This window comes from Takifugu rubripes, chromosome 7 (assembly GCF_901000725.2).
Source record: "Takifugu rubripes chromosome 7, fTakRub1.2, whole genome shotgun sequence".
Classification (NCBI taxonomy): Eukaryota; Metazoa; Chordata; class Actinopteri; order Tetraodontiformes; family Tetraodontidae; genus Takifugu; species Takifugu rubripes.
Window position 1 is genome coordinate 3,690,034 of NC_042291.1, and position 24,795 is coordinate 3,714,828.

The following is a 24,795-nucleotide window of genomic DNA, read 5'->3' on the forward strand; positions in this document are numbered from 1 at the left end:
GACCAGCTGCCATTACTGGACGGACCAGCTGCCATTACTGGACCAGCTGCCGTTACTGGACCAGGCTTGCTGCCGTTACTGGACCAGCTGCCATTGCTGGACCAGATGCCCATTGCTGGACCAGCTGCCGTTACTGGACCACCTGCCGTTACTGGACCAGGCTGCTGCCGTTACTGGACCACCTGCCATTACTCTGGACCAGCTGCCGTTACTGGACCAGGCTGCTGCCGTTACTGGACCACCTGCCGTTACTGGACCACCTGCCATTACTGGACCAGCCGGCTGCCATTACTCGACCACCTGCCGTTACTGGACCAAGGCACACTGCCATTATTGGACCAAACTCAGCTACTGGACCAGCTGCCGTTACTGGACCAGCTGCCATTACTGGACCAGCCCGGTTACTGGACCAGCCTGTTACTGGACCAGCTGCCATTACTGGACCAGCTGCCCTTACTGGAACGAGCCGTTACTGGACCAGCCTGCCATTACTTGAGACCAGCTGCCATTGACTGGACCAGCTGCCGTTACTGGACCAGCCCGTTACTAGGACCAGATGCCGTTACTGGACCAGCTGCCGTTACTGACCAGCCCGTTACTGGACCAGCCCGTTACTGGACCAGCCTGCTGCAATTACTGGACCATCTGGCTGCCGGTTACTGGACCAGCCCGTTACTGTAGGACCAGCCTGCGCAATTACTGGACCAGCTGCCGTTACTGGACCAGCCCGTTACTGGACCAGCCTGCTGCAATTACTGGACACACTGCCGTTACTGGACCAGCCCGTTACTCGGACCAGCTTCCATTACTGGACCAGCTGCGCGTTACTGGACCACCCGTTACTAAGACCAGCTGCCGGTACGGGACCAGCCCGTTACTGGACCAGCCCGTTACTGGACCAGCCTGCTGCTAATTACTGGGACCAGCTGCCGTTACTGGACCAGCCCGTTACTGGACCAGCGCTGCCCATTACTGGACCAGCTGCCGTTACTGGACCATCCCGTTACTTACTGGGACCAGCTTCCATTACTGGACCAGCTTGCTTCCATTACTGGCCCAGCCTGCTGCCGTGACTGGACCAGCTTGCTTCCATTAACTGACCAGCTTGCTTCCATTACTGGACCAGCTTGCTTCCATTACGGACGGCTGCCATTTCTAGACCAGCCTGCTGCCGTGCCAGCCAGGAGCCGGAATCTCGTCTGGTGGATAATGTGATTAAAGGTGCCCTTGTGTGTGGAGGTCATCGTGGTCCAGCTCTGGGGGGTTTGTTCTCGCTGTGCTGCTAACAGGAATTATGACAATCTCCCACTGAGCCTATAATCAAATGTAGCACCTCCACACACGCTGGGTCAGGTGACTCGCGGCCCCGCTCATCCCTCCTGCTCTGACCTGTTCTGGCCTCAGTCTCTCGGCTTTAAATGTCCGAGGAAACTGAGGAAATAGACGTAAACCGATTCGTTACCTTTGCATTAAACTTTAACCATTATCAATGTGATCTAATTAGTCAGAGCTGAATCAACACTGGCTGCCGTGGTCGCCGGTGGTTCCGGGCCTCGGGTCAGTTCCGGCAGCGTTCCTCCCACACTCACCTGCCGCTCTTGTCTCACGTCTTCATTAGCGTACGTACCCATGGGGGTTCCCACGCCGTAGGCTTTGGAGTCGATCAGGCCTCCGATCTGGGTGAGGTTGCAGTTCCGCTGAGTGACAAACTCGATGGTGGTGGACTCCATGAGAAGGCATAGTCCGAGGTGGAGGACGCGCTGGATGCCTTCCTCCACGTTCTTCACCATCACCGTGTGTCTCCGGCTGCTCATGAACTCCCACATCTTGTCGTACGTGGAAATCTTGGTTTTCCTGGGGAAAGAAACAGATGCTGAGACGGTCGCAGCAGATGTGTTGGACCAGGACTTATGACTAATCACTTCCAGCAAGTGTCCCCGTTCCAGCGGTTTCTGCTGGAGCTGGCTTCTCCTCACCTTCTGCTGCTTCAGCCGCGGCCACGCCGGCTGTAGCCGCCGCGCATGCTAAGTGTCGGCAGCGGAGCAGCAGCCTGCTTTATATTCACACCTGCGATGGCGGCGGAACATCGCGGTGCGCCGCCTCTCCGGGGAAGCAGAGTTGAAGCCATTTGAAACCTAATTAAGTCACATCTTGAAGGTCCTGCCCGCCATTATTGTGTGTAATGACTTTTCGTGGTCGGGTCGATATTTTAGATCAGCTGGCTGATTTGCAGAGTGCCTATCAGAATCTTTCGGAGTCACCCTTGACAAATCAGCCGATTGAGCGTACCGGCTCCAGACTGCCTGATAAGGCGCGGCGGTGCTGTGAATGCACGGCGAGCAGATAACCACCTGCATCGTCCCAGATCCTGATGGGATTCAGCAGAAGGATGGAGGAAGAGCGGAGAGCTGCTGGTCTCTGTGGGTCAGATCCGCCTGTCCTCTCAGCCAGCGCGTCAACACTGGTGGGGATGAAGGTCAAGAGCAGGAACCCACCTCGTCTGCTCCTGCTCAGCCTCCCCCCAAGTCCCCTTCCCCGTGGTCCACCTTCATACTACAATGTGCCATCGTTTCAGCTCGTCTCTGTGTTAGTTCGTCATGTTCGGCTTCTTTTGTGCATCTTTTGTCCTCAAGCTTCACGCCTGACATTGACGTTTACAGAACACATCTATGCTTCAACATGTTATACCACTTCTTTGTGAACAAAGCTTATTTACCATGTTATTAATGTTATTTCCTGTTATGAATATGATTCGCTGTCTTATCTCATGTTATTAACATAGTTTACTGTGTTATTTTCTCTTATTAACATTATTTACTTGTTATTTTCTGTTATTAACGTTATTTGCTTGTTATTTTCTATTATTAACATTATTTACTGTCTTATTTCATGTTATTAACATTGTTCACAGTGTTATTTTCTGTTATTAACATTATTTGCTTGTTATTTTCTATTATTAACATTATTTACTGTCTTATTTCATGTTATTAACATTGTTCACAGTGTTATTTTCTGGTTTTAACATGATTTACTTTGCTGCAATTGTCTTTTTTTTCCCAGGGGAAGGGTCAGTACCACTGGAATGTTTGTTAAACTTACATCTGCTTTCATACGTTCAGATTTCACTTGACTTTTCCTGACTTCTCCACCGCGAACGTTCTGACCCTGAACCGGGACAGGAACCCATATTTTTTATCAAGCAAATGCAGACCGCGGTGGGAAATGGCTGGAATTGCACGTTGCATAAACAACACGGAGGGTTCCCCCACCACGTTCTCCCACCACGTTCCCCCACCACGTTCCCCCACCACGTTCCACAAAGATGTTCTTTGAACAATGAGCATGAACACAGGAACACAGCAGAAAAGATCAGCCTGACAGCTTGCCTCCACAGTCCAGACCTGCAGCTGTTCCCAGCTGTGGATCTCCAGGCGTGTGGCTACACTGTTTATCCTTGCTAATCACATGTTTGGTCTGGTGTCGCCTGCAGACATGCGGTCGCGTATGGCGGCTCCCATTATACACAGGGACACACACCTCACACTCCATAAGAGGGTGTAGTAGCCAAAGAGCAAACAATGCCGGTATGTGTGTGTGTGTGTGTGTTTCAGTAATCAGTGGTTCTCCTGCAGCATGAGGACCTTCCTGGCAGGAGGGACTCTGATGCTTCAGCTCTCTTTCACGCTTCCATAATTAGTCACCACTGATGATGGTTTCAGACCCCATCATCAGTGGAGCTGAAGTCTGATGCAACTGTTCAAGTGAGTCAACCAACCGGCCTGTCTCTCTCTCACACACACACACACACACACACACGCACACACGCACACACACACACACACACACACACACACTCATGGCTGTTCTTCTTAGGTTAGCAGGAGATTCTACAGGAGGGTGTGTGATGAAGGAACCGATGGAATGAATGAAGGATTAATTAATCTGACTAACGGACACACGTCTTCCTTCATAGTTGTTACATTTTGAGCTCAGTCGACAGACAAAGAGCCGGCGTGTGATGACAGTTGAAAACAGGAACAAAACGACAGTCCGGAAGCAGTTTGAGTAGCAATGACAGTCAGAAAGCTCCAATAAACAGGGAAGAGTTCTGCTGGAAGTCTTCAAAGTTTGGAATTAGGTGGTTCTGGACCTGGAGCAGGCTCTGAGGTCTGGTTGTTTCTGACCATCTGCTGGTGTGACTGGATCAGTTTGGGCTGGATCGGATTTCAAAGTTAGCTTAAAGCCTGAAGATGCTTTCTGGCAGCCATTAATCTGGCTAATCATCCTGAAGCAAAGTCCTCAACAGGGGTCATGTGGACTGATCCTCCCAACCACAGAGGTGTGATGTCACAGGACCAACATACATGTGTTGAACAATCACTTTTGAAGAGCGTAACAAATTGCTAACCTCAAGAATACAAAGAAGACGTTGCTACAGAGATGGGTTTGACCATTGGTACCACTACAGAAGGTCAGAGGTCACCTTCTGTCATCTCTATTCCATCAGAAACCGTTAATTTTGTCACCTTTGTGGCCTGTTTTGCATCATCTGCTGCAGCTGCTGAGGGTTTGGGAGATAACTGGATACCAGTACTGGCCCGATCCATTGGACTGGGACTCTGTGGAACAGCTAAAAGCTAAATGATCCTGATCAACATTTGTTTGCCACCAACCTTGAAGAAGGTCATGGTGGAGCCGTCTTCCACCACACCGTACTCTATCTTGGTCTGCTTGGCCAGGTCGTCGGCAGAGTCGATGGGCGACTCCATCCTCTCCACGGTCAGGAAGGCTGCCAAGTTCGCCGTGTAGGAGGAGATGATGATGAGGGTGAAAAACCACCAGATTCCTCCTACAATTCTGGTGGAGAGGGCTTTGGGCATGAGCTCAGATCCTGGACGAGAGGAGCAGAGGAAGTGGTGAGGCCTGGAACAGGACTCTGCAGGACAGGGGTACCACCCCGGCCATGTCTGGCCTCTAGATTCCACACTGACACAAGCGAGGAGCCTCGAGCCTGGATGAGGCCACGTCTATCCTATGTTTTGACATCGAGACGGACTAGCTGAACATTCTGTTGTGACCTCAGAAGCATTAGCATTGGTAGCTAACTGGTATAGCTGCTGAATTAACTAATACTGTGCCTGGAAGCAGAAATGTTTTCACTTTCGACTACTAGTTTACTAGCTTCCTCAGCGTGGACCAGTTGTCCAGTGGACCTTCTGTATCGCAGCAATGGGGAAAAAACTCCACCTGCCCAGGTTGTAACCAGGCAGACATGAGTTGCCATTAGCAACCCAAAAAATTCTTGGTGTCATATCTCTTATGTACAAACTGGATTTCAGGCCGACCTCAGGTCTCGGGCCCCCTTCCTCCGAAGCTCAGCTCAAAATTAGGTTGAGAATAGATTTGATCAGCTAACAAAAAAGGGATGTGGACATCAACCATGTTTGGGCCCTCAGGCATCCACTCTATCCTGATGCTCACACATTCACACACACCAGAGACTCACACACAGTTACACACAGACACACACTCTCTCTTTTGTTAGTGGTGTAGTGGAGCCATCACTGGGTTCTAAAGTGGAACATCTAAACTTTGCTCCACTTCAGAGACCAGTAAAGGAACGAGAGCCTGGTTGGGGCTGACTGTCATGTACCCAAGGTAACGTCATGACCAAAAGGCACATCCCACAGTTTTCCTGGGGGGGTGGGAGCAGGCACCAGGCAAGGGGGCCTCTGGCAGCTGTGAATGAGTCTAGTCTGAAAGATCTTCTTCATCTGTCCTGTGAACCCTGCGCCTGCAACCCTTCGACACTAGCAGCACCGTCTTTGTTGCTGTCCTGTCCACATGGGACAAAGCTGTCGGTGGGATCGGGCCCCCCACCGGCAGGGGAGGGGGGGACCCCTGCGGGTGTGAGTGCACCTCAGGCGGCACGTTCTCTCTACGTCGGCCTAGCTAGAGCTGAAAGGGTCAAAGGTTGTTGCCTGGTAACAAATGTATTGGTCAGACGAGTGATTAAATGAGGAGTACATGCTCACTGCGCATTTAGTGCCGGTTAGTCTAAAAAGCCTCTTTCACCAGTTCCAACTGTGGTGAAGCAGCCACTGAAACCAGCTGAAACTGGAAATATTCCAGTCCGAGGACGGAAACAATGAGTTCCCCCGACTTGCACCGTTCAGACCAGACGTCATGCTCGAGTTGTTGTTAATACCGCACCGCTTCCACGGACACGTGCATGTTAACCAGATAATGGCGTAGAGTGGGAGGGGCCAAAGAACATGCAAGGGCACAGAGCTGCCGTCGTCTTGAAATTATTGAAACTACAGCTTCATGCACAGAGGCCCCCATGCATGGCCAAGGGCCCGGTCAAAGGTCATGTCTGACCCCCAGCAAAACAGTGGAATGGCTCAGAAAGGAGGGTGGGGGGAGGGGCAGGCAGAGGCGTCTACCTTGCTGCATGAGAGCTCCAACTCCGAACCAGAAACTATTTAGCAGGGTGAAATTGTTTTCCACTACATCCGAGTCAGGGTTGCAAGGGTGGGGGTTATACCACTCGTAGGGACTAAACCTGCGACAGTTAACAGAAAACACACATACAGTCGATTTATGTTGACCACAGAGGCACAAAGACAACAACAGACCAGAGTCACCGTCCCACCTGTGGAGACAAGGAGAGACAGGAAGGGTTAGCCAGGGAAAAGGTCAGAGAAAAGGTGCTCCGGACAGGCGTAGGTCCTAACACTGCACCACATTCAGTCATTAGGTCATCCCTTCACATCCCATGACCTCAGAGAGTGAGCGTGTCCTCTAGGCTTCACAAAAAAAGCTAAACCTGAGCTCTGAACCCAAACACACACATGGTTCCAGGTCTCAGCAGTCGTGCTGTGAAAATGAGTCGTGGTGGAGGCGTGTTCATGTCAAAGGCAGTTCCCTCTGTCATTTAATCAGCGGCGTCTGAAAATAGCTCTATTGTTAGCCCAGAAAAGAAGTAATAATCCTGGTAATCTTGAAGGAGCATTAATATTCAGCAGATCAAACGGTTCATTCCCATCATGCCCACGACGGCCCTGGCACTCCTCCTCACTCTCCAGCAGAGTGATTTCTCATTTATTCATATTAAATAAAAGTGACAGTACATTAGTAAAGGTTGATTGGGCTACAATTAAGCATCCTGACCTGATTTGGGTTTGTGCTGAAGTCGAGGGGGGAGCTGCCGTCTTATCTTGACTCAAGCTGTTTAAGCGACACCAGGGTTCGGCTAATCAAATTGTGATGCTCAGCACGCTTCTGTTCCCTGAGCTGGAAGTCAAGAAAAGGAGACCCAGCGTCTGCACGGAGGGGCTGCTCCTGCTCTGTGTGGGGGGTTGATCCTGTGGTCGCGCTTTCTACTATATGAAGCTATGGAAGAGTATTGGGTCACAGCGTCCTGATGGGCTTTTCTGTGCTATCATGGTTAGCGCTGTAGCTCCTGATGGGGAGCAGCCCAGCTGGAGGACGTGTGACCTGAAATCAATCAGCCTGTTCACTCAATTTGCTGCAGATTTGCTAGCTTGTCAGTTTGCTCTGCTAAATTGGGTTCATCTGAACTGCGACCTTGTTCTGGGACATCTTACGACGTGACACCAGCGAGGGTCTCCTCCAGCCGTGGCAAAGCAAGCCAAACCCAAACCACAGATGAGTGACGTTATCAGGATCACGCTAGCAAACGGGAGCGGGAGGGGGGGAGTCGCTGCCGGGAGAGCCCGACACAGAGGACGGCGCTGTCATCCTGGACAACGCTGCACGTCCACACATCAAGTTTGGTTTCCTTTTTGTTTTTAAACGCCAATGCTAGCCATGAAATGCTAATTATCAGTGAAATACAATGATTTCTTTGCTAGCCAAACACAAATGAGATGTGTTTCCTGTCTCTACTGGAGTGTCTCTCTGATCCTTTGTGATTCTAAAAAAGAATATTTGTGATGACACTGAAACCTAAACAGACAGACCCCGTCGCTGATTGTTAGTTATGTTCAGAAAATTAGCTCAGCGATGATGGAGGTGGAGCACAGGTGGTCAGAAGCAGCTGTATTTACGCTGACCCGAGTATTAACGTGACTAACAGAGGCACAAACATCAGACGTTGACCAAGCAGCATGTGTGAAGGGTGCGTGAGGCTGGCTAAGCATGCAGGTGTACCCAGCATGCACCTGTGCAGCAGGACAGAAGGAAGGAAGGGACAGAGCGAAGGGGAACCGACACACTTACCTAGACACGCGTGAGCTGAACGCGTCAGCTGCATATTCTGAGCCAACTTAGATGACAGTTGTCGCTTTTATTCTCTTGTGTGATCATAACGCCAGGAACATCAGACGGCGCCGTTAACGCTGAAACTGTCAGGTGTGCTGAGAGTTTTAGAGTTAACCTGGGCTTTTCTTTCTTTTGTCTTTCTTCAGCACGCTTCAGAACGCAGAACCAGCCGGAGCAGAACTGGGCCTATTTTGGTCCTCAAACCCGGTGGAGTGGATTACCCTTCAAAACAATCCCACAATGCACCTGTTCCCCCCAGACATGCGGAATAAAGCGTGCTGATCAGGATTATGAGAAGGATCTGGTGTTGGAGACAGAAAGATCTAGTAGAACCAGACTGTTCCTCAGCGTGAAGAAAACAAGAGAAGAGAAAAGAAGACAGCATGAACACTAAGAGGGCGGGGGGGGGGGGGGGGGGGGTGTCGAGCTACAGACATCCCACATATAGTCACAAACACACACCCAAACAAGAGGACAGTCAGACACACGTCTGTGCTGGGTCTGGACCGTCTCTGGTCCTCTGGTCCAGACCCAGCTGGTCCTCTGGTCCAGACCCAGCTGGTCCTCTGGTCCAGACCCAGCTGGTCCTCTCCTGTGGTCTGCAGGAGACGAGCTGGACCGACCTCGACCTCGGCCGGTTCTGAGCTGCTCTCAGGTCATGAAAGACTTGATCTCACTGCTCTACACATTTCTGGTGATCATACTGAGCCCTATTCTCAGTAGACGTTAATCCCGGTCCCACATTAGCTCCGTTCACACATGAACCTCTCCTCCGGTTCCTGCAAATGTCCAGCTGGGGTTTCCCCCGGGTGATGAACACCGCTGGTGTTCTGCTGCTGCTCTGGAGGGTCTCCTGCTGGAGTCACACTCCCAGCTCCGTCTGTAAATGGCAGCCAGCAGGATTAAATCCTGTTCTTGGATTTAATCCTGATTAACTCCGGATTACAGTGAATGTGTGAAAGGAACTATGGAGAGACAAACACGTGCACACCCCCGTTCGCAGAGCTGAGGGCACTAAAGTGTCGGAATCTGACAACCTGGGGAGGAAAATACATCCCTGCAAGCAGAAAACTCTTCTCCAAAGTGCAGATGTTCTGATCTTTGTGTTCTCCAAACATGTTCACTGACACCCGGTAGCAGAACACACATCAGTGCTAGAGAGCGCCCTCCTGTAATTAGCCTGTAATTAGCCTGTAATTAGCCTGATGGGAAAACCTGAGCTAGACATGTGACTGACCGTGTGAAGCTGTGACCTCTGGAGGTGACATGTTACCTGGCTATGACAAACAGCACACAACTGACACCCAAGTAAGCCAGCAGAATATACATCCAGATATCAGGCGAGAGGGGGTTGAGGAAGGAGAAGACCCCAGGGTTGGTCCCGTTGGGCTTGCGGTACAGTATACTTATACCCAGCGTCATGAAGGGCTTGGAGAAGTCGATAACCTTCTCCCGGACGTAGGTGATGGCGAGAGGAGCCACCGCCAAGTCAGCTCTCTGTCAACAGACAAGAGAAAAAGAGGTTTGACCCTCAGGTTAAAGAGCAGGAACAGCGAGATGAACGTGCTGGTACCTTCAATCCCCCAAATGAACCTGAGAACGTTCCTTCCAGAAGCACTTATTTTAGATTCAGGAGGTGTTTAAGGCCCAGCCAGTAAATTCAGGTGAGCCTATCTGGAGCTGATGCTCGTGTAGCTGGTGGCAGTTAATAAATCTCAGGGTGCTTTGTGACTATTAATGCTAAACATTCACAACAAGGTCAAATGGCTCATTTCTCAAACATCGGTTGGGTATCAGGGAGGTTGCATTTATCATTCGCTCCTCGCTCTGCTGGAATCTCTGCATGGGTGTATCCGTCATCTCTGGACACGACGGCACCTTCACAGCACCTGCCGCCACCAGGAGGCGTTCACTCCACAGCTTCAGACATGCTAACGATCATCTCACTAAACCCCTGAGGCATGTTTAATACTTGGTCCACACCCGAGACCCCTGAGCCAAAGGACAGTCCAAAGAGGAGCATCCAGCTACATTAGCATCTTTGTTCAAGTGGGCGCTAAACTGAGCTTCAGAAGATCTTAAACATTGTTTTGGTATCTGGAGAAGCTCCAGGTTTGAAAGCATGACACATTCACTCGGTTCAAGGACTCACGTGGTCCATCAGCTCCTTGACCATTCCATTCCACTGGCCCGTGGTCTCATCCTGGTATCCATACTTCCCGTCTTCAACCAGGTGGACCTCGTACGTGAAGCCCAGGATGCTGGCCAGTTCCTTCAGCAGGTCCATGCAGTAGCCCTCAAAGCGCTCGTTGCCGTACAGCGGCTTGTCAGATTTCTTGAACATGACGTACGGTTCCTCCTGCCGGGGCGACAGAGGAGGAAGTCTGAGTCTCACGGCATCTTTTAGCTTCCCGATAAGGCCGTCTCATGTGAGCGATACGCTTGTGGAGACCAAAATGTTATTTGTGCGTGCACTCTCTGCTGCTCCCACCGTGCCAGCAGGGTGGGCGCGGAGTGAGCTGTGACCGTAATAAGAGATAATCCTCCGTATCACTGACTGCGCGCTGCTCTCAGGCTCAGCAGGCTGGATCTGGGCCCAGACCCGGCTAACAGGAGCCAGCGCGTTGTGTCAATAAGATAAGAGACACTGACAGACGGACACGAGCACGAGCCGTGTTCGGGCTAACAGCCTAGCTAATGTCTTCTTTAGTGCCACTGCCAGGCCCTCCTCCTCTGTCCTCCTCCAGGCCTGCCCACACACTCCCTGTCTGCCTCAGCCTGCCCCCACACCTCCACACCTTCATTTCCCTGTTGACACAATCCGACCATGCAGAGAATATGGACATGGGAGGAAAAGAGGCGGAGCATCTGAGCATGGTCAAATGTAGCCACGACTTTAATGAACCTACACCAGAACCCAGTCAGACCCCCCCACACCCACCGGTTAGAGCCACTTCAGTAGCTTTAACTGTAGGATAAAGAATAAAGGCTGAGATATTGTCAGACCTCCGATCTCATGTGAGAGAAGAGGATTTGAAAGATCTGGAAAGTTCCGTCTGAGAAGAGCTACGCTGTTTTTACGGTGTGAGAAACTAATGGCAGATGAGTGTTTTCCTGGAAGATAATGAAAATGAGGCTGTGAGTCCAGACAGCTGTGTCACCAACGCCTCCGCCGTGGGAGTTACTGCTCTCAACACAACCGCTGCCGCATCCAGGTGAGCACAGCTGTCTCGCTACCGCTGTCACCATGGAAACCCAAACACCGCTCCAGTGGTGACTGTGACAGACAGGCGGCGTCACTCGTCCGCACTGTCAGTACCTGCAGAGCGTAGCATTCACTATGTAATTAAGCTAAACCACTGTCGTAACACATGTCGTAACACGTGTCATAACACACTAATCATTACTCTGCTGTCTGATGTGTCCTGAGAGTAACAGCGTCTGACCTCTGACCTCCCACCAACCGTGAAAGCCTGGAATTATCAGGGGATGTCCCCTGGACTCGGTGGAGGTGGTGGGAAACGGGAGGATGATAGCTAAGCTGTCAGCCATGTTGAACAACACGTCCCACCTCCTACAGGACACCCTGGCAGCACTGGGCAGCTCCTTCAGCACAATAAACATGACGCCCGCTAGCACAATCTGAATATTATATATTCTGGGATGTATATTGTATTCACCCTCTCTACTATGTACAGGTATACAGGGGGCGAGTATCCATTTACCTGGATTATTGTAAATATACATCCTCTTTGTATATTCCAAATCCTATTCTCTTCGATTTTATCTTATTTTTCTCTGCGTGCTCTTGCTGTTGTTGCACTGTAAATGTCCCCGTGTGGGACATTAAAGGACCTGAATCTGAATCAGAATCTGAAACATTTGCTCGGCAGAGCAGCGTTCGTCCTGTGGTGCCTGTAAACGTTCTCCAGGTCCTGAGGACACCTCCAGGTCCTGAGGACACCTCCAGGTCCACAGGGCACCTCCAGGTCCTGAGGATACCTCCAGGTCCTGAGGACACCTCCAGGTCCACAGGACACCTCCAGGTCCTGAGGACACCTCCAGGTCCACAGGGCACCTCCAGGTCCTGAGGACACCAGGTCGAGGACTCACACACAAGCCACAACAATCTGCTGGAACAGCTCTGAAGCGTCGCTGGATGTGTCCATCAGCCGGCCCCTGGACCCTGATTAAGGCTCTGATCACGCCTCCAGGAGGACGGGACAGGTGGACCCTGTCTGTCTGTCTGTCTCTTTATGTCAGTAATAATAATCAATAAGTTCAGGCTTCACTCAGAATAAACACCCACGTTTATAGACCAGTCAGTTTCATCTGGCTCTGTGTGAACGGACTCATGTAACGTTTTCCACAGGTGATTTTTGGGAGTTCAGGGTTCGCTGGTTCAGTTTAATGATCCGCAGGCAGAAGCAGTTGAGCTGCGCTAAACATTTATTCTGGGCGTATTGATTGTGTTCAGAACCAGAAGACCTGCAGCCTCTCGCTGTGGCACCATCGTATCACCTGCATGAGGTTTAACAGAGCTACTGTTCAGGACTCAACGTGACTCTGCTTTAGAGCGTTTCCAACAGGAAACAGAACCATAACACAAAGTAACTTTTACAGCTAATAGTCTCAGAAACTCTGTGGAGCTGAGCTCTGACCTGCTGACTGAGGATCTATTGAGTCCACTTCAGTGATTCATTGAAAACAACCAGAGGGCTGAACAACAAGTAACCAATCCAATAAAAGACAATCAGAGAACAACACCAGCAAGAACGAACCGTCCCAGAAGCACAGATACGTCACCATTTCACATCGCTGCTTTATGTCTGCATTTGTTTACCCCCCCTGTGTGTTACTCTGTGTGTGTCTGAAGGTGCAGCGAGTGTTTGTTTCACCTCACCTGTGGCCTGAATCCACATGTTCGGACCTTATCGCATCGAATCGCATCACATCTTATCGTATCGCATTGCATCATATCGCATTGTATCGCATCGTATTGCGTCGTATCGCATTGTATCACATCGCAGCGCATCGTATCGCCTTGTATCACATCGTATCACATTGTATCACATCGTATCACATCGTATCACATCGAATCGCATCACATCTTATCGTATCGCATCGCATTGTATCGCATCGTATCGCATCGTATCGCATTGTATCACATCGCATCGCATTGCATCACATCGCAGCGCATCGTATCGCATTGTATCATATCGCATTGTATCATATCGCATTGTATCGCATCGTATCGAATTGTATCACATCGTATCGCATTGCATCACATCGTATCGCATTGTATCATATCACATCATATCGCATTGTATCGCATCGTATCACATTGTATCGCATCGTATCGAATTGTATCGCATTGTATCACATCGTATCGCATTGTATCACATCATATCACATCGCAGCGCATCGTAGTGCATTGCATCGTATCACATTGTATCGTATTGTATCGCATCGTATGGCATCGTATCACATTGTATCACATCGCAGCGCATCGCATTGTATCACATTGTATCACATTGTATCACATCGCAGTGCATCGTAGTGCATTGCATCGTATCACATTGTATCATATCGCATTGTATCGTATTGTATCACATCGTATCGCATTGTATCACATCATATCGCATTGTATCACATTGCAACGCATCGCATCGTATCGCATTGTATCACATCGTGTCGCATTGCATCACATCGTATCGCATTGCATCACATCGTTTCGCATTGTATCACATCATATCACATTGTATCACATCGCAGTGCATCGTAGTGCATTGCATCGTATCGCATTGTATCATATCGCATTGTATCGCATCGTATCGCATTGTATCACATCATGTCGCATTGTATCACATCGCAACGCATCGCATCGTATCGCATTGTGTCACATCGTATCGCATTGCATCACATTGTATCGCATTGCATCACATTGTATCGCATTGTATCACATCGCAGAACATCGTATCGCATTGTATCGCATTGTATCGCATTGTATCGCATTGTATCGCATTGTATCGCATCGTATCGCATTGTATCACATCGCATCGCATTATATCACATTGTATCACATCGTATCACATTGTATCGCATCACAGCGCATCGTATCGCATTGTATCACATCGCATCGCATTATATCACATTGTATCACATTGTATCACATTGTATCGCATTGCATCGTATCATATCATATCGCATCGCATCACACCATATCGTATCGTATCGCTTTGCACCGTATCGTTTTGTATCACATTGTATCGTATCGTATCGTGTTGTATCTTAGCTAATCCTAGATCATCTCAGTTTAACATATCTCAGTTTAGCTTAGCATAGCTTTTCGCTGTCTGCTGGTAAAACCTGAGACATTTCACAGTGTATTAGCTGAAGCTTTAGCCGTTAGCCTGAAGGTACTGCATTTCCACGGCAACATTACAGGAGTGATTTCCCCAGTAGATAAACTGTTGATAGGCCTGGATCTCAACACTAATTACACCATGTTTTACAGTACATAATTCCAGAGAAAATGATGAGAAGCTGGATGAAAGTATGCATCAATCAAATGTAACAAAGCCAATTATTGTCAGTCCTGCCTCCTTTTGCTCGCTGCTCACAGCCGTCACGCATCTCCCCATGACTCGGTCCTGATATGGCAATTACAGCAGCGGAGTCGCTGCTAATAACAGCAATCCAATCACATCACAGCGTGCACGGAAGGAAAAGAGGCCCACCGTGCATAAATGACAACCCACAATTTACACTGCCGTTCTCTTCTATTTTTATATGTTGCTGCTCAAAAACAGGATCGTGTCTCTCAGCTTCAAGACAGAAAGTCCATCCATCCATCAGCAACGTCAAGATTCAAGATTCAAGATTCAAGATTCAAGAGAACTTTATTGATCCCTTTAGGGGGTGTCCACCAGGGAAATTAGCATCTCCAAAGATCCACAGCATCTACAAAATTTCCCACCACCATTTCACCCCATCAAACCTATTAAAGATAATAAAATATAAGAAAATAAGAAATAAAATAGAATGAATTAAAAATAGAATATGAATATAAATATAAAACTATAAAAATCACATCTGAATAATGCTAATCAAAACCTTTTTCTTGTGCAACACACAAAACTGTGGTTTAGGGTTAGGAAAAATAAGGAGCTGGGACTAGCTGAAGCTAGCAGAGGCTCGCTGGCACTTGCAGAGGGTAGCAGAGGCTACCTGATGAACATTGCTCAATTTTCCAGGGCTACGGGAAACATGTACATCATGCTAGTAATAGTCGTTCTGGAAGAGACAAAAACAACCCTGAAAGACAGACAGACAGGAGTTTTGCCGTGTCTCTTCTTGTACTGTTGATGCTGTTTTGGTGGACCTTGGAGGAGGAATGCTGGATAACGGCTCAATAATGGTTGCAGGAGGCAGAGCCACAAAGAATGACCCAATACTGGATAATCAATCATCCAATTTTCCCATCTGAGCCGGAAAAGAGACGACAGCTGGAGAGTGAAGCCCTTAGAACTAGCTAGCATGCAGGGTTCCAACACCAAGGTCGGAGCAGTCTCCGACAGCACTTCCTGTCTTCTATAACTGACCTACCTACAGCACCTTTATGAGCTGGTCTGGCTGGAAAGACCCCTGAGATGGGTGTGAAAGCGTACCAGTATGGTGGAGATGATCAGAGAGCGGTTGGATAAAGAATCTGAGACGTTGGTCGTCTTCCCCTTCTGGTTGTCCGTCATGTTCAGGCCACTCAGAGGGTCCCAGGTACCAATCTGCACAACATAAATACAATCTTTAAGGTTTTCTTTATGACTGCAGGAGAACACAAAAGCTAGCTGGGTTTAACTTAGGAGTCGTTTACGGATAAGAGAAAGAGGGACTGTTTCCTGTCTCTTTAACGGGTCGATAAAAAAACCAGACTGGAAGAACAACTCAAGGAACATAAAAACGAAAACTGTATTACTCAGTAAAAGTTGTGATCAGCGTTTAACCTAAGCTAATTATAAATGACAGGTAGCTCCTGAGGGTGGCGCTGTCTAAGTCGTTTGTATTTCTTCAGCTGCTATCAGGTTCTGGTTAGAAGACTTGGGGGTTTCTGATATTTGACAGCGTTCACTGAGGACGTCCGGTTGTCTCCTTGCTGCCTGGTGTGCAGAGCCGCTGCCACGGTGCAACTGGTCCATCAAAAACTGCTGTTAGGGGAGGTTTACCCACAGGGACCCCAGTCTGGACTGGTCCCGTGGTGTTTCAGAGGTGGGGGTGGCCGACCGTGAAGGAGGCTGAAAGGTGTTGATGGAAAAACAAAGTGGAAGGAGCCAGTCAACACGCCCCCCCCCCTCCCAACCAACCCTGGAAGCTCAAAGACCTGAGCATCACTTGAAGGAGTCACAAACACTCCAGGCAGCCAGGCCTCAGCCGGAGCTCCTCTGAAGATGTGTCCAAGGTTTTGTAATTGCAAATCAACTCTTTAATTCAGACTTTATGAGCCTGGAGGGCTTCTAAAGGGGTTTTTATTAATCGAGTCAATTATTCATGGAGGTGCAGCCGCACACAGCAGCTCGGAGCAAAGGTCAGGCGCCGCCGGGAGGCAATCGCGGGAGTGGACGCTGCAGTGTGAAGTGTTTGCAGTCGCGTTTGAAGGGATTATATGTAGCAGTGGTGTTAGCAGCTTCTCCTCCTGCTGATAAGCTCATGAATGTTAAATTGGCTGTGGAAGACCAGGGAGATGGTGTTTTGAGCTGAAGATGTGAAGCACTGATACTGATGGATGCAGCGATAGCGAAGCCTGGAAACCTTCACTTCCTGTACGAGAGAGCGAGCTCCTCACAGCGCTGCATGGCAGCTACATTTAGCTCCACCTCAATCTAAATCTGTAGCTCCAAATCATCAAAATGAGTTAGCATGGCCCCCACCCCCCACCCCCACCTCTTCCTGTCAAACTGTTCCTTCCTGTCTCAGTGGAATTATTGCTTCCTTGCCTTCAATATCAAATCTAAACAGGATAGAAACACCTCAGCATCATTTGGGTGGTGGAGTGATGTAGGAGCAACATTAGCTGAGTAATCATGAGCCTCATGTGCTGAAACATCTTTGGAGCTCTTCCCAGAGTTTTTATCATCCCTCGCGAGTCTTCCTGTGGGAAACTGAGCGTCAGTCTGGTTTTAGGGCATCAGAGAACAAATGGTCTATAAACCTTAGCCCACATTACTGGTGGTGTTCCGCAGGGATCCATTTTTGGGTCCTGCTTTATTTTCTTCCAGCTAGCAAAGATTTTTTGCTGTTTTGCTGACGACACACAGATTTTCTTTCACTGAGGCACTGTGAGCCACGCTGCTGCAACTAACCCAGAGAGGATGTCAGCCGTTATAACTGATGTTATAACAGCTCGTTATCTTTCTTTCTGCTCATCAATTAAAAAAACAGAAACGTGCAATTTTCACCTCCTTCATCCCATTGGGCCCCTGAAACTCCCTTCCATGTAATATTGGACTCACACACCTCCTCTCACCTTCAGCCTAGTTTCATCCAGCTCGGGTGACTTTGAACCAGCTTGTAAACAGTCACGTCACAGTCTGAGCTGGACGACGTCCTCCATGTCCTCTGGAATTCAGGATAGCCTCAATACAGTGGATTCTTTCAAATCTCCTCTTAATGCCCATTTTTATAGACTTTTGTTTGATGTTTGATGGGCTTCTGTTTGGACTGTTGGCCAGGACAAAGAAGATCATTGTTTAATTACTAATTGTCTGAGTGGACCGGATATTATTCAGTAATCTAACATAAATCCCAGAGTCTAATGTTGGTCCTAAGTTGTCCAGTGCTGCTATGCCCCTGGTCGGGTCTCCCACGGGAACCAGGTCCTACGTGGCGGGCTAGCCCAAAGGTGGTGCATCTACCCACCATGAGGACAAACATAGTAGCAAGGATGTTTTGCCAGCAGTAAATCAGACCTACTTCTGTTGCATATTGGACTTCAGCAGGGCTGCCCTTTGTCATCGCTTCTGTGAATCATTTTTATGGACAGAATTTCCAGGCGTAGCCAGGGGTTCGGAGGGAGTCCAGTTTGTTTTTGGAGGGGGTTATGGTAAAGACGTTGCATTCACCAGTTGAGTTGACAGTTAGAAGATCGGCATAGGAAGAGCTTTTCATTTCTCAAAGTGGAGAAAAAAGATTTAAAAAAATGCTCTGCAATAGTTCCAGGACGACCTTATAAAGTTTGGGGCAGGATGAAGGTCAAAAGATCCAAAAAAAAATCATCCAATCACGTCTCAGCTTCCCTCAGCAAAAAACCTGTGACTATACTAAATGTTTTGTCTGTTCAGATCTAAAATCTGTATTCACATAGCATTGGTGGTGGGTGTGAATTGATCATCAAAAATCAACTCCTGCATCTAGGAGCAGTGGAACAGCTGGAACCAGCACAAAGGCTGGAAAAAAGATCAGACGCAACAAAACAAACAGGCTTTATTAGAGTCCTCACAAATTCAGCGACACAAAGCGCCACTTTTCCTCTCGTGAAATGGCCGACCGAGCACGTCCTGACGTTCTCTCCACACACACACACACACACACACACACACGACACACAAAGACACGCACCTTCTCAAGCCCCTCCTCCCTCAGACTGATCACATCAAGGTCAAAGTCCGTCCTGAGGCCATTGGTCCGGTTGAAAGTGATTCTCCCAGTCAGGCCATCCCAGTGGGCCTGAAAACAGACAGGCTCTGTGAACACACACACACGTTCCTCTCTGTTCTACACACACAGCTCCAGTTTCCTGTCACACACTCAGATGCTGCATTTGTACCAGCGGGGGGGCAATTACCCATCTGTACAGATATGTAGGAGTGTGATGGGAGAGCTCGCAGCAGCAGAGAGGCTCCTTTTGTCCCGAGGAGCAGCAAACGGCTGCAAAGCTGTTGCTCTAACACACAAGATTCCATCTGCGCAGCTGTAAACAGGAAGTGAGGTCCACCAGCTCCTTCGGCCAACCAGCAGCCGAGCTCAGCATCATCTCCTGGCGCATCAGCACTAAACAAACGCAGCTCTCAGCATCCAGGTGGACTCTGAGGTGGGTCGTTGGTCTTAAATCTGTCTAATAACACTGAGCCACGTGGAGTCTGATACTGATACAATAATCACATCAAAGGAAGCACATTTTCTTCTCAATCGTCATTTTTGATCATTAAAGTCCACATTGTGGAGCTCTGTGCTGCTGCCCTGCTGCGATGAGAATATGAGAGGATTCTCAGCTGCTTTTCAGCGTGTTAGCGACCGTCTGCACAGATCTAAAACACACGTCTGCACAGGTTCTCCGCTCCCGCTCGGCTCCTCGGCCTCATTTACCTTCTGTCTGCAGGAACGCACCCACCTCTTTGATGAGGGCCATGAAGCGGTTCCCGAAGCGCCAGGGTTTGTGACGGTTGCACTGTAACGAGCTGACGGTGATCTGCTGAGACTGCTGCACAGCCACGGCCACCACGTGCACGGCATCGTACATCAGAGCGGCGTCCGTCTGTGAGAGGAGGAGAGGAGAACATTGCTGAGGCAGAAGGTAAAAAGGAGTGCAGGCTCATCCAGGTGCACATGTGGGATGGGAGGAAGAACCTGTTCAGAGCGTGAGAACAAACCTAGAAGAGAGTAAATGAGGGCGCACAGACAGTTTCAGCGGAGGTGTGAAACAGAGGCCGTCGCATATTCAACGCCAAGCAGGAGAAACAGTCACAGCAGTGTCACCGCGACGGTCCGAAAACACAAACGCACGTGTGTAGAAGACGCTCGCAGCACTGCAGGAAATGGAGGAGAAGCTGGAAGCTCCTCACAGAGGTTCCCCTGGCAGAGGAACCTGTTTAAGCACCTCACTGAAGGAATCATCTGACTGGGTGTAAACTGGATCACATACACACACACACAAACACACTCACACACACACACACGCACGCGCACGCGCGCGCTGAGCTCCTTAATAGAAGCTGCTGAGTGTCGCAGCAGCTATCAGAGAGGTGCCAGTCATCCACGCTCCATGAAGAAGAGAATTATTCTGCTGCTCTTAAAGAATCTAATTAGTGTTCCTCGCGCTTGATTGAAAAGCAATCAAAATAACTTCGGCGTTGTTGCAGGAAAACGCTGCGCTGAGGTGTTTGTGGAAGAGTCCTGGAGGGAAAAACAATCCCAGACCTCCCGTTTTCCTCCCTTCAGCCTTGATTGAAACTGGAGCTTTAAAGATACCGGTTAGGCTGTAAAAGACAGCTGTGTGTGTGTGTGTGTGTGTGTGTGTGTGTGTGTGTGTGTGTGTGTGTGTGTGTGTGTGTGTGTGTGTGTGTGTGTGTGTGTGTGTGTGTGTGTGATGTTTTCAGAGTCCAGATATTCAAATAGAATATTGCTTGATCATTTTGCTTCAAACATCATTATTTCTCAAGGTAACGCTACAATCCCCCCACTTGTTTTCCTTGTTTAGATGTTGTCGGTCCTCACAAATATATGAAGACCGAGATAAACGAATGATGTCAGCCTTTGTTGTCAGGAGAAAAACAAAATAAATCATTTATTGCTGGTTCTCCACAGGTGAAATAGAACTAATGAGACTATTTAATGAGTGACTTAACAGAAGTTTAAGGTTTAAGACCTTTATTATCTCATCGTACCAGTAAAGATGGACGCTGAAACCGTTTCCTGCTCCTATAAGGTGGTTGAAAAGGTCCCAGATGGAAGCTTAAAGTGTCCGTCCAGCATCAGTCATGCAACAGCCTGTAAGGCACCACAGGGACCAGTGGTAGGACCCCATCACCTGAACAGGCTCAAAGCTGACAACACTCTGCTTTTACGGCTGATTATTGGTCTGCCTGTGATGCTGCGTGATGAGAGGACAGAGGACAGAGGACAGGAGGGACTGGGACGCTGGAGGCAACGTCTTCACACCAGCTCGGCCTGTCAGTCAGCCACAGCAGTCGGTCGCAGCCTTAAAGGCTAAAGCGACAAAAGTGAAAATGTGGCATGAAAGTTAAAGCGTTCTTTGAATTAAATATGGTGTTAATTAAAAAGGAGCAGCCACATGCACTGAGCCGTGCACGCTGAGATAAGTGCTGGAGGAGCTGTGGCTGCAGCTCCCTGGTGCGAGCCTCACGAGTCCCCGTCAGGCAGGATCACAAATGATTCCAAAATGCCGACACTTCACTCCATAAACATCTCATTAAAATCAATTATGTCACTGCTGAATGAAATTAAGGCTAAACACTCTAAAACTGCTTTTCCCCTGTGTCAGCCTGCGTGAGCGTTACCCCTGACGACGAGCACTGCTCTACCTCCGAGCTGGCCCCTCTCTCACTGTCTCTCTATGTCTCTCTCTCTGTCATTCTCTCTCTCTCTCTAAAGGTCTCTCTCTCTCTCAGAGATTTATTAAATCTCCTGAGCTCAGATTGATTTCAACACTTTTATGAATTGTTAAATTCCCCGCTCTGACTTGGCAGCTGCAAATCTCCCTCCCCAAACCATCCACTCCCCACCAACCAGCTCATCAAAATCACCATGGAAACAAAGTGGCAAGAAATAGCTTTCTGGCAGACCGGGGCTAGCCGGGGTTATCGCTTCCTGACACCGGCGTGCGTCCTACTCTTTGGAGAAACAGAGCTGAGGCAGAAAAACCTCTCACGTCTGCTGAGGTTTATTTTAAAGAATAGAACCGCCGGATCCGACGAAAGAAAGACAACACGCCACGACACGTCACGCCATTTTGAGATGACGTCATCAAAGGGAAAGGTTTGACCGTTCTGGTCCAGGCTGGAGGCTGGGCGCTCTGGGTGGAGCAGTTCTGCAGGTTCTTGGTGGTTTCCATCAGCGGTGAGGCTGAAGTTGCTCAGCACAACCGTCTCCGTCTAATTTAGACGTCCTGGCTCCTGAGGACACCAGTGGGTGGAGTGATATCGGGAGGAAGGAGGGCAGAAGTGGGAAGCGGCGAGGCTGAAGGCAGACGTGTGCTGGTCAGGCGTAAAGCCGCCGTCACGCCGCTTTGGCTCCTTTGATTGAAACATAAACAGCCTGGGAGAGGAGGGCACACTCGGGAACAAGCAGGGACAGTCAGAAGAGGTGGGGGAGCTTTACTCCTTCACTGACTACCCACAGGCGTCCACTGTGATCTGTGGCCACCTCAACCCTCTCAGAGCAGCGCCAGGGGATTAAAAATGAGCTTCTTTGTGCTTTTGTGGACCAGAAGTCCTGACACTCAGCTAAGCGCTACTGTGAGGGGGCGGAGCTTAACACAACACAAACTCATCTCATGGTCACAAGTCACCCACCCAAGAGCTGAGCTCAGCTTAAATCAGCCACCGCGGTACCAGAAAGCCTGCTGCAGGGCTGCCGAAGCTTCTCCTCAACCTCTGACATCATGGACACCTGGAAGCTCCTTGAGCTCACCAAAAGGGACTGTTCCTTCTGTGCATGTGTGAGTGCACGTGTCAGTCCATCTAAAGCAACGCAGCACTTCTGATGAGCCTTCTGATGAATGCAACATGAGGACAGAGGGACCAGTCCTGCCAACAGTTGTTCCTGGTCTACGTCCACCATGGCTCCTTTCATCTCACCTTCCTCTCTGATACATCAATGACTCCAAATGGATGGAAGACACCATGTTCAAGTAAACACCGGCAGAGAGCAACAGAGGCGTGAGCCGACGACAGTCACCATGTGAGGCGAGAAGAGAAGAACGTCTCACTTCTTCCTCCATTAGCTCCATTAGAGCAGGAGGATGAGGCAGATTAGGACCGCAGGCCGCTGCAGGCTGATGGGATTATCTGTTAGTTCAGGCCAGCCTGGCACCTCTGTTTGGGCTCTTCTATAATGTGATGTTATGCCTGGGCCCCTCAGGGTGAGTGTGTGTGTGTGTGTGTGTGTGTGTGTGTGTGTGCGTGTGTGTGTGTGTGTGCGCGTGTGTGTGTGTGTGTGCGCGTGTGTGTGCGTGTGTGTGTGTAACCCCTGATGGAAAGGAAAGGGCAGCCAGACTGAGTTGGCTGGTGAGGGCACATCTTAATCACACACACACACACACACAAACACACACACTCACACACACGCGCGCACACACACACAAACGTGCACTCGTGCGGGATTCATCGCCACCGTCATCAGACAGACAAGAGGGAAGCGTCTTTGATCACATGGGCGAAGCGTTCTGCAAATGGCTGTTGTGGATCAGAGCGCCAGGCTAAAGGAAGACAGACAGACAGACAGACAGACAGACAGACAGACAGACAGACAGACAGACAGACAGACAGACAGGCAGGCAGGCAGGCGTGCTACGCTGCCTTGTTTGAGCTGCTGGAGCCTCTCATGCATGGTCATGCATCATTGGACAGGAACCCCTCAGAGGTCATCAGAACCTCCTGACCCGTCCATCAGCTCTCGGGCGTTGGGGCGGAACCTTCCATCCCTCAGCAGAGATTCTGATTGCTGCTGGTGTCTGGAGCCTTCGTCTTAAAGCGGCAGCAGTTCATCTTCGTTCACCAGTTAAAAACGCGACGCAACGAAATCACAAAACCACTTCAAAAAACATGTTTCATTCAACTGGTTGCTAGGCAACAAGTAACGATCCCACCCAAACAGAATTGTTCTTTAATGATAATTAAGCAGCTGATAATTTGCAACTCTGCGAGCAGCTAATATATATTACAGACAGACAGAAGCGTGCTAGCTGCTGGCGCCGCTGTTATCTGAGAGCGACCCGGGCTCCTCCTGCAGGTGACCATGGGACTGGGTGACATGTCTTCTGTCCCCGATGTCCCCAAAGCCGAATCCAACCCCTCAATTTCCACAGGTGAATCAAAGCTCCTGCAGGGGCGGCAACGAGTAAAGGCAGCAGAGCGCAACAGTCCGACTGCCCTGGAGGGTGTGAGGCCACCTCCTCCAGGAGCCTCCACACTAATGGTGCTGAACGCTGCGTCCTGATTGGACGGCTTGGTTTCTGCCGACGCAGGTTTCACGTTCTGTGAATAAAGTCGTGGTGGAACCCTACAGGGTAGCGCTGATGGTTCAGTGCCTCGTGGGACTGGATCGCCCTCGGGGTCTGATGAGAACCTTCGGCTCAAGATGGAGAATGAGGACACGTGACCATGTGATCTGACTCAGCCGAAAGCACCGTGGCTGCGGCCGCTAGTGGACAACCTGTAATTGTGTAGTTTCAGTTAGCTGAGCAACACTGCAGCTGACCTCTGACCTTGACCATCGGAACATCACAGCTATTATTTACTGCAGAAGATTTCAGTTTTAGCAGCTCCAGGCAGTTCCAGTGGGAAAATGCTCCTAGCATAGCGCAGTAAAGCACGGCGTAGCATAGTGTAGATATTGCCCTTTGACAGTTGTCAGCAGCCAAAGTTGTTCTATCAGAACCAACTTAAAACCTTTGGGAAGAGAGCGAGCAGGACGAGATAGTAAATCACCCCACTGTCCACGCTGGCTGCAACCCCTCGCAGAAGATATCCCACAGGAACCACTTTGCACTTCAACATT

The 24,795-nt window shown here is 49.5% G+C and overlaps 1 protein-coding gene across 1 annotated transcript in view; it reads right to left on the reverse strand.

Moving 5' to 3' along the window:
- The window catches only part of LOC101071348 (glutamate receptor ionotropic, kainate 2), an 88,568-nt gene that overhangs the window by 15,533 nt on the left and 48,240 nt on the right, over positions 1–24,795 (reverse strand). Inside the window, 8 exon segments of the mRNA XM_029838511.1 lie at positions 1,624–1,854; positions 4,657–4,891; positions 6,447–6,565; positions 9,560–9,783; positions 10,439–10,645; positions 15,957–16,070; positions 18,898–19,005; positions 19,670–19,813. Of these exon segments, the coding sequence (XP_029694371.1) occupies positions 1,624–1,854; positions 4,657–4,891; positions 6,447–6,565; positions 9,560–9,783; positions 10,439–10,645; positions 15,957–16,070; positions 18,898–19,005; positions 19,670–19,813 (1,382 nt within the window).